The sequence below is a fragment of the Aulonocara sp. 'chitande type north' Nkhata Bay genome, linkage group LG23 (assembly GCF_057382095.1).
Source record: "Aulonocara sp. 'chitande type north' Nkhata Bay isolate Kocher_YH1m ecotype deep benthic linkage group LG23, A_spYH_male_GT1.1, whole genome shotgun sequence".
NCBI classification, from domain to species: domain Eukaryota; kingdom Metazoa; phylum Chordata; class Actinopteri; order Cichliformes; family Cichlidae; genus Aulonocara; species Aulonocara sp. 'chitande type north' Nkhata Bay.
The window spans coordinates 43,048,655-43,065,164 of NC_141365.1; the positions used below are offsets into that span (position 1 = coordinate 43,048,655).

General features: G+C 43.4%; 1 protein-coding gene across 1 annotated transcript in view; it reads left to right on the forward strand.

Annotated features, from left to right (window-relative positions):
* The window catches only part of ptgfrnb (prostaglandin F2 receptor inhibitor b), a 77,783-nt gene that overhangs the window by 15,870 nt on the left and 45,403 nt on the right, over positions 1 to 16,510 (forward strand). Inside the window, exons 4-5 of the mRNA XM_086282791.1 lie at positions 1,823 to 2,230; positions 7,636 to 8,046. Coding sequence (XP_086138917.1) covers positions 1,823 to 2,230; positions 7,636 to 8,046 — 819 coding nt within the window. The remainder of the gene's footprint in view (positions 1 to 1,822; positions 2,231 to 7,635; positions 8,047 to 16,510) is intronic.

The following is a 16,510-nucleotide window of genomic DNA, read 5'->3' on the forward strand; positions in this document are numbered from 1 at the left end:
ATGTAAACGTGGCATTTCTCTAATTCCCATAATGCATAGCCACGTACTTCTCATTCCCGGCCATCTGCCGCTTCTTGGATTCATTTGTAACGCGACTAGAGCTGCCTTCCAAAATACACAGTTCATCATTTATCTAAAGCATTTCAGTGATAAATCTCAGAGTTTGGAGCTACTGTTGCTTTAAAGTGTGAGAAATGGTAATGTGTGCACACAAACATACACAGAGCACAGATTTCCTTCTTTTTTTTAATATACAAAGTTCAAATGACTTGATTGCGATGATAAAACAGAGCCTGTAATTTTTGCTTAGCAGACACGCCAACCCCACCCTGATATTGCCTCTCAGCTTTGTTATTAACCCCCCGTGTCTTCACTGCATCTCAGCATCTGTCTTTTCCCCGCACTCTTCCCGTTGCGAGAAGCAGAGGTAAAAACTTATTTTCATAGCTCTCGCCGTGCATGCATTTAAAAGCAAAGCCATGCTCCCATCAGGAAACCCAGGAGTTATAGGCCTTTCACTTTATTTTATTTTTTTCTCTCCAGCAGTGACTCATCATCCTCCTTCGTGTGTCATAACAAGAAAGGAATGAGCGGTGAAATCTGCTCTGTAAAGACCTTCTGGATGATACGTTTAGTTTCATTTTTAATACGTAAACGAGCCTGAGATGAAAGAGTGGAGGTGAAAGTGGTTGCGTGAGAGTGTTGAGAGTTTACTTGGTTAAGACGGTGACCTTCAGAAGCACTCCTCTGGGCGTGTTGAGGTTTTTTTTGCAGCTTTATCTGCGTCTGTTTGTTTGTCCTTCAACCAATGACCTTGGCACGAGTGTATGCGAAATATTATGTTGGATTACATGAATCACTAGGAATTTACACTAGCCCTGATTTTTGCCTTTTAGTTTAAGCCGGATGACCTGACAGACGGGCCGCTTTGAGGTGTGGTAAACAAAGGTGTGACACTGAAGTAAGATTAAGATTCTGTCACTCCACCCAATAAATAGATGCTAAATGTCGAATTGTTCATTTTTTATCATATGCACCTGCAAACTGTCTAATATTAGACAACAGGGAAAAGCCTTTGCTTGCCTTGAGCTATTATGTCATCGTTTTACCTACAATTTCCAGCTCAAATACGCTGCTTTTTAAACCTGGGAATTAGTTTAAACAGATCCTCGAAGTAAACAAGACCTTTTCGCGCACAGCGACACACAAATAGGCCTCAAGTGATAGACGACGAAGACAAGTGAAGGAAAATGCAGATATGCTGCCGATTAGCTGCCGTATGAGGAATCGTATCTGCTTATGAATCTGTAGGCAAAGGGAAAGATGATTGGTGCACAAAGCTTTCTGGTTTCTGTTTGTTCTGTCTGGTTGTAGTCCAAGTTTTATTGGGCTGTTGTGTTCAAGCAGGTTTTTGACACTTGCAGGTAAACCGGGGAGCGCATTGATGAAAATAGGGCTCCTTAAATGTAATCTGGAAACACTCAACTGTGGTTTGAAAAAGGAAAAAACATCTGTTAGGGTTCTTGAACATATCCTGGCAGCCAGAGCAGAAGGTGTGAAATATAAAATAGATGTGGGTGAAAAATATTTAACAGAAAGTTAATTCTAAATATACATCCTATATTTCCTTGTGATAAATGTTGCATGACATAACTGTGTGTGTGTGTGTGTGTGTGTGTGTGTGTGTGTGTGTGTGTGTGTGTGTGTGTGTGTGTGTGTGTTGGGGGGGGCAGCATGTGTGGATAATTTCCAGCACCTCCCAGTTTGTTGCTGTGTGATTGATTCACTCAAAACATTTTCTTTTGGTTTGTTTTCCCGTCAGTCATTCCCAACACCCTCAAGGTCTCCCCCAAGACCCCACCCCCAGTCATCTCAGAGGGAAGTGACCTAACTCTCTCCTGCAACGTCACTCGGGAGCTCATCCACCCCACCTACCTGTCTGTCACCTGGTCGGTGAAGAAGGGGACGACGTCAGAGGAGATTTTGACGTTTGGTCCTCAGGGGGATGTGGTCACGGGGTCCAGGTTTGCCCGGCGTTATGCAGAAGGAGGCATCCGATTGGTCCCTGGCAGGAACGGAGTGTTTGAACTGGTGATTTCCAGAATGACGACGTCCGATGAAGGGAATTATGAATGCAACGGGACGGAGTGGACGCACGAAAGTGGAGGAAATTGGATAAAAATCGTGGAGAGTACCAAAGAGATGGGAACTGTTGCAGTTACTCCTACAGGTAAGAGTTTCACTGTTACTTGCACAGCTGATGCTTTGTTTTGGTTAACCTAACTATAGAAAAAAACCCTAAAACATGCTTTTGCCAGACAGATGCATTGCATTTCACTGTAGTGGATGCATGCTGCCCCTAGCTGAGCCTGGTTCTGAAGGAGGTCACTTCCTGTTAAAAGGGAGTTTTTCCTTCCCACTGTTGTCAAGTGCTTGCTCACAGTTGGTGTTTTCTGTCTTATTGGTCTTTTTCTTACATTATAAACTGCCTTGAGGCGACTGTTGTTGTGCTTTGGTGCTGTATAAATAAACAGACTTTGAAATGTGTTATGAAAGATGTCCTGTATCTGTCCTTCTGCCAGTGGAGCTGAATCACTCTGTTAGAGAAGATGCTCTGCTGCCTGTGCAGTAAGTGGTGAAGAGGGCGGTCAGGATTTTACACGATTGTTCGCTGACCTCCTCTCACAGACAGAGATGGCCTTCCTTATTACTTCATTTAGTCTGATTGGCTGATCAGATGGTGCGCGGCATTGTTTGTGGGTGGCTCATGTGAGGTGGGCACAAAGGGAGACAGCACAGTTCCCTGTGGAGCTCCAGTGCTGCACAGAGTAATGCACGGGACTGTGGAGATGGTGGATGTGTGTTTACTGACATTTCCTGTAGCTTCTCTCTCTAAACGCTCTCGAGGAATCAAAGGAGGCGATCCTCACCGTGCAGCTGTCTGCAGCATGTAGTGTCTCACATTCAGTCTGTATGCAAACTGCAGCAGGTCAAGACTGGTCTCTGCGTCACCTCCGTCACATGTGATGTGAAGGCAATTAGTTAATAACCGTTAAGCTGTGATGGTACAGGAACCAGACGGGACGGTTTCCATAAAACCGATGTGTTCCCCTGTTTCAGGCTGAGGTTGTAAATGTGACTCAGGATCGCTAACAGCTGAACCTCGGGGCTGACGCATTCAGGGCCTGCAGCCTCGCTCTGGTGGATTGTCTCCTAACCCGGCCAAAAGTCACAGAAAAGCCAGGCTGTGCTTCTAAGATGTAAACCACACCCTTCCTCAGACCTTTGAGAGCGTGTCTTCAGCTTCGTCATTGCTGTGTGCCTCTCAGTATTTCCCACTACACTGTTCACGCATCCATCCATCCATACACCCTCACTGCTAATAATACCGACGTTCACACTTCGTGGTTTTCTCTTTTTTGTTTTTCTTACTTTCATAATTTTGTCACATTTAATCATTCCTGGCTTCAGTCTGCATCTCTCTGACTTTGGAGCCAGGCTGTGACAATGTTGGCTCGACTGGGATTGCATAATGTTGAGGAGTGATAGATCAAGTGGACGCTAATTTTAACAGAGAGGTTTATTCATACAGATATGATGCTTATCAATATCAGATGCAAGAGCGAAGGTTTAAAAGATGCAGGTGAGATGGTGCAACTGAAATAAAGGACAGGTGGTGAAGCTGGAGGAGGCAGGTTGAATAGTTTGGATGGGACCACAGGGATAGTTGGAGATGGAGGCAGATGATCTTCTGTGGCAGCAGTGAAAACAAGAAGAGGATTAACTAATGAGATACAGTAACATATATTTCTACATGTTTAAAGACTTCAAAATAAGATGTTTCTGGACAACATGCATTTCTTTGTCTCCAGCAGTCCACACACACAGGCAGCTTGTATGCGACCCAGGCATACCGCACTAATGCTCGAGCTTATTGCTGTTGACACAGACTTGTGACTCTGACCTGCGTGGTCTGCTTTAATTCACATTACCGAAAAACTATAGAATCATGCCTAGGGCTGTGCGATATGACCAAAATCTCATATCCCGATATAAGAATTCTATCGTCCAATAACGATATAAATCACAAAAATGTAACATTTTCTGTAAGTTCTGTGAATCTCGGGCAGCTCGTCTTGCGTGAAGTGTTTGTCATGTAGCTGGAGTCGAGTGTTTTAACCGATGCATGAAACGATACATTTTTAGACATAAGTTGTAACAGCCGCCGTTTTCTTTGAGTATTTATTACACGGCGTGCTGCGGGGAAAAGCCCGTTCTAACGTTTGAGTCTAAGGTTTATTTTTTTAGCACCTGACGGCTCTTTTTTTAATTCTTATCCGTAAATACTCTGCATACTCTTTCATGTGATTCAGTTTATTTTGAAAAGTCTCAACAGGATCTTGAGCTTTATTGTGAAAGGTTTATGTGGGAAATAAACAAGCGGACACGCAATGGTTTTACCGTCCTTGTTGCTAACGACAACGCATAAAAACAGGCGCTTGTCCGTCTGTAGTGTGGTTATATTAAATATAAGAGAAAGAGAACTTTAAGGAATGAATATAGCCACTACAGTGACCGTCAAAACGATGAAAAAATGTTGCTATAAACAGTTTATTTTTGCGACACCACGAAACAAGCGATAGCGTAAAATGAAACGATAGATGTTTTTATATCGTTATCCGATATATATCCTTATATCGAACAGCTGTCGGAGAGTAGCAGTTAATTAAAAGAGGGCCACACAAGTGAACAGTTTATCAGATTTCTTCATGCAGTCTTTAAAGAACCGAACATTAAACTCTGAACACCTTTAAATGGGAACTTGCTTTTCCCGTTGATAAAGTCTGAAATTTATCCAAAGTGCTCCAGTGGCCGGATTGAAGTCTTTGCTCCGGGGACCAATTTTGGCCCCCGGGCCTTATGTTTGACGCCTGTGATATAAACGCATTATGGGGCTTTATACACTGAGCTGTGTGAAGTCTGATCAGGTTTATCAACTAATTATGGGCAACTAATTTTTTTAACAGTCCTCACACCTGTGAGGTGTTTCTGAGGTGAAATGATTGAAGTGAATGATTCTTAACACTAAATCTGCTTACTTATTACTTACTCAACTCTTTCTTTCTTTTTTTTTTTTTTTTTTTGTCTCCTTTTTTCAGCCACAGCGGTTAGTGATTTGCTGCCCGGCCTCAGCTTCGTGCGTTTGTCCTTCCCTTGGACAAAATTTAAATATCTTTTCTGGGATAATTGAAAAGGAAGCTGGCCGGTGGTTATTCAGGCTTCAAAAGATCCTTTGAAAAAAAGCCGAGGGTCATCAGTAGCAGTGCAGTGCGCCGCTTCCACGTGAGTCTGCGCGCACAGGTTCTCTGCACATCCCCAGCAGGGGAGGGATCAGTACATAATCCTCAAATCTGCTTCCTGATTTGGGATAAAAGATATTTAGTATATGCATACTTAATGTGCAGATCTGTGAGCTGCTGTTGGATGTTTAACGGCAGTTCGCAGCAGCGGTCGTCTTGGGACACAATGCTCAGCAAAGTGTAGAGAGGATCCCCACGATTCCCTGTGTGCAAGCAGCTTGCGACAATGCCCGGAGTGAAATTGGAAGAAAGTCAAGGATGAGAGGGGCGGGGAGGGAGGGGACATGGGAGAGTTCTCCCTCTGTTGTGTGGCTGTCTTCATTTTAAAGGAATCTCCTCCTCTGTGAACCGCTCGTCTTTTCATTCTCTCTGCCTGCCTCGCTCTCTCCCAGGAGGTTCACGACCCTCATTGGCTGACCATAGAGGCCCCTATGTGCACAGACACACACTCAGACACACACACTTTCTCTGTCTGTCTCTCACGCTCATCGGTGTGGTTGCTCTGGTCACCATATCTTATATCTTTCCAGGTTACCATATCCTCTTAAGGGGTTTGTAATGAAACCAGTGATGAGCAGTGCACACACACACACACACAGACACACAAACAGGTCTCGGTCTCAGGTCCATTGTGTCCCAGTCTCTTTATATTGACTTACTGACTTGAGTAAAGAGGATGAGAAAAGTCAAACAGAGTGAGCTTTGTCTCTTTTGTCCGTTTCCAGACACCATACAGACTTTTTTCTCTCCCCCATACTGCTGTTTATGTTGTCACTGGAGATGATATTTACAAGCCCGATCCAATCTTTGGGTTTAAAGATACATTTTTTTTTAAGAAAAAGGAGAAGTAGGCTGACAGCCATTTGTAATTGGCTAAACCCCCCCCCCCCCCCTTTTTTTTTTTTTTTTTTTTTTTTTTAAATTAGTAAAGAGACCTGCAGGAAGGTTTCTTGAGCACCTCTGCGTAACAATGCTGTAGGAGCAATCACGTACACCCATGCACTGCTCTAAATGTTTTTTTTGTTATCTCATGACTGATATGACGAGGATGTACAGACTGTGCTGTTACATCCCGTTTTATCCCGAACTATAATAGCACTTCCCGCTTTCGGTAAGATTCGAATCAGCCAGTTGGCCAATTTGCTTATTCATATATCTGTCGTGCTAAATGAGTCACAGGTGTAGTGTTTTTGGCTTTGAATGGGACTTTGTGCTTACGTGTGCTGTCACCGCCCAGCTGGTTTGTGTACATAAAGGAAGTGTTTCCCACAGTTTGATTGGTGGGCATGCAGGCATGGGCACCTTGTTTACTTAAAGGAATAATACTATGCGTACTCTTTAAAGAAATAACTGCGCATTAATTAGCTGCCTCTGCTCCGCGGTGATCTGAAAATGATGTGCCGGGAGTTGTGCCGTTCTCGGCCGCATCAGTAACCCTCGAGCTCCCGGCTAGCTGTCGAGCTGGTGGGTAGCAGACGCCTCTGAAAACGTCGAAGCACTTTTGCAAATATGGGATATCTTGATAAACCGAGCAGATATTTGATGTTTACACAACTACTTTCTCGCCTGAAAATATGTTAAAAGTTTATTTTGTGACCCAGAAAGATTAGTATGAGTAATTTTAAAACTTAGTAGCGGCCGCCATTGCTGGAAACTGGAGTTTGGCTGGGCCGCGCTATGAATTCTGGGATATGGTAGTAATTTGGACAGCCTTCGGCGCGTCGCTGTGACGTAATCGGTCTACAAATGCGGCCTCAGGAGGATGCAGCCCATGAATTTGGACATGTCCAGAGTATAATCGCAGCCTTTGTGGTTAGAAAATTGCACTTGATCATGTCGCGATATTATCGCAAATGCGATATATCGTTCAGCCCTAGTTGCAGACGGTTGTTCTGCCCTGCAGCATCGGCGAGCTCAGTGTAGTGACACATGAAAGCCGATCTTCACAAATTAGTCATCCAGCTGTTGGAGGAAAACTAGTCGATCAATCGCATCGTTGATCTATGAAAAAACAAGGCTACCTGAGTAGATGTGTGGATGTAGGAAACACCTCATTTGACAGAATCTGTGCCTTTTCCTGTTTTCTCTGACTAATTGTTAACATGAAAATGCTCATTATGCTTCAGTACATGAAGTCTCAATTCATAAAAAGAGTCATGAGATGTGTTTTTTGGTGGGTTGGGTCAGTGCGAGGACAGAGACTTGAAGCATTTTATTGTCTTCATGCAGTGTTTTCTTAGGATTCATTGACTGATGCCATGTCTGTCCTCTCAAGGTCGTTCCCTCAACGTGAAGGCCTCACCCTCCTCCTCTCCCTCCTCCACCTCTCTCGTCCTCTCTCCTGGCAACTCGCTGACCCTGATGTGCGGCGTCACCGCCGACAACCTGCCCGCCCTCTCCCTGGAAGTGTCCTGGCTGGCCGACGGCCGTGAAATCATCACCATGGATCGCAGCGGGGTGGTGATCTCAAACACATCCTCCAGCGGAGCGCAAGGAAAAAAGGGGGAGGCGAGCCTGGAGCGAACAGAAACCGGCGACTACAGGTTGGGGGTGAGGGGGGTGACCATTGAAAATGGAGGGAACTACACCTGCCGCATCAGAGCGTTCATCAATATAGAAGGACGGAGGTGGTACATGACAGCGGAGAAGACATCCAACCCTGTGACTGTGAAGGTCTCTGAGATCCGTGAGTGTTTTCCACAGTGTTCTTCTTCTTTGTTGCCACACTATGTCTCATCTCGTATAATGTTTCAAATGAATGAGTTGAGCTTAAAGGACCAAATCAGTAATGAGAAGAAAACATTAAATAATCTTTTTAGAGTGGTCCTATTGTGGTTTCCATTATTGTTACACTGCAGAAATGTTTGTGCTTGTCCATAAAAAGCTCTCGGGTACCAAGTGCTTTTCTATTCTCGGCTCTGTGTGATGTCAGAGAGTGTGTATCATCTCCAGCACATGGGTCTGTCCTTGAGTGGAGAAGCCCCACCTACCTTCTGTTTGCCAAGGTCAGCCAATCAGAAGAATGTTTGCAAAAAGCAGGAGAGCGAGGGACGAATAAAGACAAATCATTTTTGTAGTGTAACTCATGCAAACACTGTTAGAGATGAAAGGTAAAAATATTGAAATGAACATAGGTCTTATTTAAGTTCCTCAAGTAATTTAATTTATTTGTAATAACAGCCTCTTTACTGGGAAGACTGGGACTTCTTTCTGCTTGTAGCATTGTGTGCGCCTGGGATCAGGATTTCTTTCCAGCACATTGGTTTAGAGAAGAAAAAGGTGAAACGCCCCGTTCTGCTCTGCTGTGAGTAAAGCTGGGAAATGCCACCCTGATGTGCTGCTAAAACAATCAGCAATTTATTAGTTATTTTAAACGTTTCACTGTCTAAATCCTCTTCTCGTTGAGTGATCTTGTTGGCTGTTTTTTTAATTACAGCTTCAGTTCCTATGATGGATTTGAATTGCTTTTGGACGTGTTCTGAGCTATGATGCTTTGTTTTTTTTAGTAAACAGTTTAAATTGTGACACAGCAGATGTGGGGCTCTGTCTGTTGGCTTATTGATTTTTGCATAAAACCAATAATGACTGTCTCTTTCTCAATTTTCACCTTATCAGCAAACTTTAAATGTTCCTACTCTCGACAAACACACTCTCAGGAAGGTGTGTGTGCATCTCCTTGGCTGTGGTTGGCTAATTTTTCTTAAAGGAGTAGTTGGGGGAAGTAACAGTAAGAAGCCATGTGCACGTTTCTCATGTATGATTTCATGAGGTGTGGATGTGTAACAGTGCTGCTAGAGATGAATCTTGAGTCTTAAGGGGGGTAGCTCTTTAATCCCCTCATCAGCCTGTCGACTCCTGCTGCGAAGAGGATTGATTAGTCATGCCTGTCCTGCTCCGTGTACCCCTGCGTATTCTGTTAGTGTGCCTGGGTACATGTGCACGATGCTCTGATCCTGCTTCTAAAGAGCAGTGATGTCAAACACAGTTGACACAGCAATCAATTACTGGCGTGGTGGGTGGTCTCTCTGTCTATCCGTCTTTCCCTTCTCTATTTCCATCCTGCTCTCGCTGTGTTTGAATTTCACTTCATGTTGTATTTAGATATAGCTGGCATGCTGGGAAGGTTATCTGTGTCATGCAGTTAGTCATGGAATTGGTTTCTTTGTTTCATCCTTAATATACATAGCTGAAGTCATGGTAAGTGTATATATACATATCAGTAAATAATAATAAAAACTCATCTTACGCTCAGAAGCTCTTAAAATGAGGTGAATAAATCTTCAGTGGAACTACAAACATGACATATGACACTTTTATTTATTTATTTAACAAAAATTAAGCCAAAATGCAGAAGCAAATCAAAATGTAGAAGCAAATCAAAATGTAGAAGCAAATCAAAATGCAGAAGCAAAATGCAGAAGCCAAAGTGCAGAAGGATGTACTGTAGTACGCACACCATTACTACAGTTTGCAGCTCTGGAGAATTCAGGTTTGTTTTAACAAAGTGCCAAGAAGGAAAGAAGTCATCAGTGATCTTAGAGAAGCATCATAATAAAAGGTTATAAGGAAATTTCCAAACAATCCAAAGTTCATCCTTCTACTGGTCGATGCTTCCGGGAGTGGACGTCCCATCAAATTCGCCCCAAAGATCGTGCAATACTCACGGAAACAGTTCCACAGCTTCTTCTCTCTCAAAAGAACATGACAGCATTACTACCAGTTTATAAAGCTGCATCTGAACAAACCACAAGAATTTTGGAATAATGTTCTTTGGATGGACGAGACCAAAGTGTAGGTGTTTGGCCATGATGCACAGCACCACATTTGGTGCACACAGGTCCACACTGGACCCGTGCACCTCGAAGTCATCGACTTGACCATGAACTGCTAGAATACCAAGATATTCTAGGTTCAAATGTGAGGCCATCTGTCTGACAGCTAAAGCACAGCAGAAAACCTGTAACAGAATGGCTTAAAATCAAAAGAATGAAGGTGTTGTAATGGTCCAGTCAATGTCCAGACTGATAGGTCGCTGACACTGATGTTCTGCTCTCAAGGTGGAGGGACCTTGAGAGCAGAACATCGTCAGTCAGAACTGAAACAGCAGGGGGCCTGGACATTCTACACCATGTTTGAGATTGTTTTTTCTTTTTTTGACTTTATCAACTAGGGATTGAAGGTGACTTTTGACTTTTTTCTTTTTCTTTTTTTCTTTTTTTTAATTAAAAGCCGCAAAGGCCGTCTTTCAAGGGCAGATGCAGGTTTTACCACTAAAAGTCTGTTTGGTGCAGACTTGGGTGGTCCAGGCAGAACCAACCTGGAAAATTTTACATAATCAATGGGAAAAGCGAATGAGGGTTTATGCATGTTGTACTTCTTCTAAATTGATCTTGTTGACCCAAATAGTCTTTCCTGCAAGGTCAACCACTCAGAATTTTATAAAAGCAAGACACAACAACAGTGTCATGCAGGAAACAGAATTACTGTTTTGATAATGGATCAAAGCCAACAACAGAATTTAGAATAAAATTAAATAAAATTAACTTCCCATCCATAATATTTGGTGCTGACTTTTTTTTTCTAAATACTGTCTAATAGGGGCTTTGTTGTGTAGTGGCTAACATTTGCGTTTAAGAAATCCGCAGTTTGACTCCAGTAGGAGACACCAACCAACCTCAAGTAGGGTTCAAGGTTTGGGGGTAAGAAGCAATGGGCGCGTCAGGAAGATGTAAAATCTTTGCCTCTTGGGAACTGAGGGATCAGCCAAAAGAAAGTTTAGTGTATTAACATCTACACCAATGGCTAAATCTTTGGTTTGTTAACCAAGCCATCCTGCTCTATTGTGGCGTCTCCGGTATTCAATACTGATGTAAAAGTCCTGTTATAACTGATCATAAGAACAGCTGAATTTCTCACAAATTCCCCAAATCCCAGATCTCAATGAAAGAAACGGACTATAATGAATAAATAAAAATTTGTTACATAAGCGCTCTTATTTCATCTACTGTACTATATTTAATGGTTTGGGGAATTCCCAGGAAGTGCTTTGGCAGATCGACTGGCTAAAAGTTTGAAAAGCCCAAGTGTTGGTTTATTTCAGGAATAAGGCAATTAGTCTTTTTGTCCCCATTTCGTTTTCGGAGAGCATAAAAGCATAAAACCCTTAATGATATTCATGGAGTCCAGTTTGCTTTGGTGCTTCTTGGCTGTAATATTGTCAGCAAGGATCAAAAGCACCTCGTAGTCCCATAATCCCTCTACGGAGTTTGGGGGACGTGGTTGCCAGAAAATACTTACATCAAAAGGAAATCGGAAACATTTCAGCATTTACTGGACGTTCAACTAACAAGTTAATAACCCATAAATCCCTGAACATTGCGATGGATTTGCCACAAGAGGTTCATGCTGTTGCTGGATTCTTCAGTCTACTTGCCCGATTTGTAGACACAGCTCCAAATCAGAACAACGGTCCCCTCAAGGTGCTTTATACTGTAAGGAAAAGGCCCTACAATAATGGAGGGAAAACCCCCAACAATCAGACGACCCCCTATGAGCAAGCACTTGGTGACAGTGGGAAGGGAAAACTCCCTTTTAACAGGAAGAAACGTCCAGCAGAACCAGGCTCAGGGAGGGGCGGGGCCATCTGCTGCGACTGGTTGGAGATGACGGGAGGGAGACGTGACAAAAGACACACTGTGAAAGAGAGCCAGAGATTAATAATTACTAATGAATGCAAAGAGAGTGAAAAGAAGTAGTCAGCTAGTGCTCCATGGGTGACTCAGCGTTAACAGCCACCTTTGCTTTATCACTTCTTGGTTTGCACCCAGTTTTATAGCCGGCCTTTGGAGAATTTAGCTGGGCTTTCCTTTCCCGTATCCAGCGTGTGGATCAGAGAGAGAATGTGGAATCCATATCCTGGTGTGCTTTAAACAACTGGAGAAGCAGGTTCATTTAGCTTTGCTAACAATGTGCAGAAGCTGGATAATAAAAGCTACAGGGTGTCATTACTGTTAGCGTAAAATCTAACAGTATATCAACCAGCCCGGCTTCAGAATGTGACTTTGAATGTGTGTTGTTCCTGTTTACTCTAGCCGCGCATGAATTATAAAGGCGCAGGGTGCCTGTTGTTTGCTTTGGAACCACTGAGCACCCCCCCCTCCCGATTGCAGTGCCCTCCTTCAAAATCTTTAGACAAATTGTACTGTTACGAAAACAAAAAGCAAACAGGCAGATTTGTTCCAGCTACACATGTTCAGCACCGGGCACATCTTTGTTTTAAAGAGAAGTTATTGTCAAAGGTTGGCCTGAGTCGACGGTGCGAGCAAGTGATCAGAGCTGGCGACGTCCAGCATGTTAAAAAACAGCTAATGGCTTTGTTTAGACGAAGGCAGGTCTAATGTACATGCACATGGAGCAGTTTAGCAGGATTTCTTTATATGTATTTAGTGTAAAACACATAGTGAGCAGTCTTATGGTGTGGTCCAGCTATTAAACTACAATATATCTAAACGACAGCCGGTCAGTCTCAGTGGACGGTACAGTGCGCCTCTGCTAGCTGCAGGACATCCTGTAAAGTATGTCAAAGGCAGCCTTTAGTTAAACCAACAGCCATCTCTTTTCCAAACTCAAAAGATTCCTCAAGCCCGGAGGATCCGTGTTACATCTGCAAATATCAGCAAAGCTTTGCGGGCACACGCATATCAAAGTCAGCCCGCATAAGGGCACAGTATCGAACGGCACCATCAAGGACATCGTCTCGCTTTCCAACTTAACCGTTTGCATGTGTTTGTGTTTACGTGTGTGTGATAGCACTCAGATTTATCTGCATGCTTCCTCTGCATGTGTGTGTCTGCTGAGTGGTTTACAAGTGTATGAGAATGAAAGTAGGTTTGTTGAAGGCGCTCTCTGGAGAAGTAAGTGCCACATGCACACGCACGCTTCAAACACTGTCTTCAGTGTGTTTGTGTGTCCCACATACTGAGGGTATGAGGCGGTTCTCACTGGTGGAACTCTTACATGCTGGCCTGGGGGTAAACATTCCTTCATACTGCGTCTGCTGAAACACACACACTAACATTTCTAATTGACTATACAGAAGCTCATATATTCCAAACCCGTTCCTCTCAAGTTTTTTTTTGTGCGTGCACGTTGGTGTGTCTCTCTGTGTGTTGTCAGCCAGTCAGCTCCTATTCAACTGATGTGCGGCCTTGAGGATTGCCCCTTCTTCCCACGATGCTTTGCTACAGGCTCACCCTACCACGAAGTGCAAAAAAAAAAAAAAAAAACAGAGTTGGAGAACTTGTTTAGGAGTTTCCCCACGGCAGGAACACGCACAGACACACACACACAGATACACACGGAGTTAAAGAGGGTGTAATTTGTCTCACCCTTGGCTACACTTCCCCTATGTGTGCGCGCGTTGTCGTGTCAGCTGGAGTTACTGTCAGTAGAGCCACTTTACTGGAAAAAAGACATCTTGTAGTTCATGCAAAGTATTCAATTTTGTGTATTTTATGAATATGCGCAGCAGTCATGTCTGCGTACCACGCAGATACGGACCTGTGCACATTCGCTTTGAATCTGTGAATCATTTTGGTCTCTAAGCTGCTGTTTCCAGATTATCTAAACCACTTCATTTGAAGGTAAACTCAAAGGGTTTGTGCACACAGCTGTGGCACGTATACGCCATGAAACTGAGACAGTTTGGTCAGTCCTGTGCAGTAACGTGTCTGCTTGACCTCTTTGCTTCATATCACCTCTTTTAGTGGAAGAATCAATATAAAGATGAAAGAGTAGACTAAAAAACATTATCAGTAAATTTCTGCTACAAAAAGGGTTTTAGTAGTCTTCATGTAACCCTTACAGTGCGCCTCACGGATCCTATAGCTAAAGGAACATGTTCACCCTTTATACAGTGTCATATGACACTGTTGGGAGGAGCAAAGACAGGTGGCTCTAGTCGTGTGTGGCTGTTTGCTGTCAATTTGTAGCAAAAATCCGGTAGAGCAACATGTACTGGCTGCATGCATACATGGAAAATCCAGTATATGCATATGAGTCAAAGGCATCTGATCTCAAGCTGAACTAAAGGAGCAGCTCAGAGCTTTGATTCTTGTCACTAGTTTTGATTTTTATCTCCATCTTGAGCTTGAGCCAGTGGATTTCTCACATAGAGGGTAAATGGAAGATGTCTATGCTTTTCCCAGCATTTTATTGCAATAAGCCAAACAGTCGAGCTGTTGTGGTTTTCCTGCACGCACTTGCATCATGAAAAAAAAGCTTTGTTCATTGCGATTTAATGAGGGATGATTGGGCGTTATTGGGTTGTGATCTCAAAATAAAGATTAGCACTCACACATCTCTGGTGTTGGAGAACAGAGATGTGAGCTGTTCGTTAACCACTTGATCTTTTTTTTTCTTCTTCTGCAGTCAGTCTCTGAGCACAGGACAGAAAATGAGCAGCTGAAATCTCATTTCTCTGCTGCCTGCCTGGCCTCGTGCCACGGCACAATGAGGAATTCAGTATTATGTGTGAACCTCTGTGTGTTTCAGCTGCCACTCCACACTGAGAGGAGTCAGTGGAGGTAGTTGAACCACTTGGGGGAGGTCACAGACCCACTCAATTGGATGTATGACTGAGAGGAGACAGTGAGACCTCTCTGCAGACAGGATGGAGAGGCTCAGCCTTCCGGCTGAGATGTGAATGTCAGGTGGTGTCATTTGCAATGGAAAAAGCTCTGATCATCCAACTGTACTGGCACCAAACAAGCTGTTATCAACCAGCTGATAAACATACCGGAGCATTTAGCAGCTAAAGGGGCAGATCTTCTTCCAGCAACAAAACGCAGATTAAAAGAGAAACTGCTGGAAACGAGGATTCTGGATTCGAGTATCTTTCTCTGTGTGTGCTGAATGTAGGAACAGGCAATACTTTGCACACGGGATTCCTGTGAAGCTGCATTAATACATCATTGTTAGCTTGTAAAATACTGGAGCCTCATTTGTTGTAATTACCGTGTAAGGCAGCTTCATTCTTATAAGATTTGCAAGAGATCAGGCCTGTGCTATAGGATCTACTTGCAATAAAAGATGGATGTGCTTTAGATGTGCCAATGATAAATTGTCTATCTGATAACCAAGTTTTATTGAAAGTAGTTACCTTCCATAGTTGTCATGAACGTTTTTGTAAGATTTGGAAAGAGTTGTTTAACCCTTTGCTAACAACAACAACCAAACTGACTCCTCACTAGCTCTCAAAGAAGCTCTAAAATCTCCCTCACCTACTGATTCTGTGCATTAATTTGCAAGGTTGTGTATTTTGAGGTTTTGCAGACACGTGACTGTTAACTTGTCCGCCACTTGGCTGTGTGACAATCATGGTGGCAGAGTCAAGTGAAAAAGGGCCAGACCACATGTGCATGGAGCATCTGCCATCCACCAGTTGTGAGGGGAAAAATGAGCATTCACTGACCGGTTGGCGAGTGTTTGCCAGGTTAATTGCAATTGCTGGATAGTCGATTGCTGAAGTTGATGGATGAACTGGTGCTCTACTTGAGCATGAAAAGCACTTTATACAACATTTATAACACGCCCCACTCACACAGGCATTGCTTTCTATCTGACATTCACACACATTCATACTTGCGGTTCAGTATCTTGCCCACGGATATTTAGGTATGCAAGGCATTTAAACTGGGGACTGGAGCGGCGATGAAAGGAACCACCAACCTTATACCACTTAAGCTCCAGCCACTCCCAACTAGGTGTGTCCCAGTCACAAAAGGCTCAAGACTAGTCAGTGAACCCCTGGCACCTATGTGTATCTGCGATCAGCTGGCCGAAATCCTACAACTGCTTTTGTTGCTTTCAGTCTGCCACAGCTGCCCACAGTTTGCAAGGAATTACATGCCTGGACTTGTCTATAAACTCTCACTTGTTACACGCTGGTTGCTATTGAAAGTGCAACAGATTAAAGATAAAAAGTGAAATATTTTCAGATGTGTTTGCGTTAGCACTTGGACCAACTTGTACTACTACTACTAGTATAGCAAATAGTGTTTTCAAACAAGTCTGCATAAACTACAGCAATTTCCTAGCAACCAAAGAAACCACAATGAGTTTTGTTGGTGCACCGCCTTCTTTCCGATTAG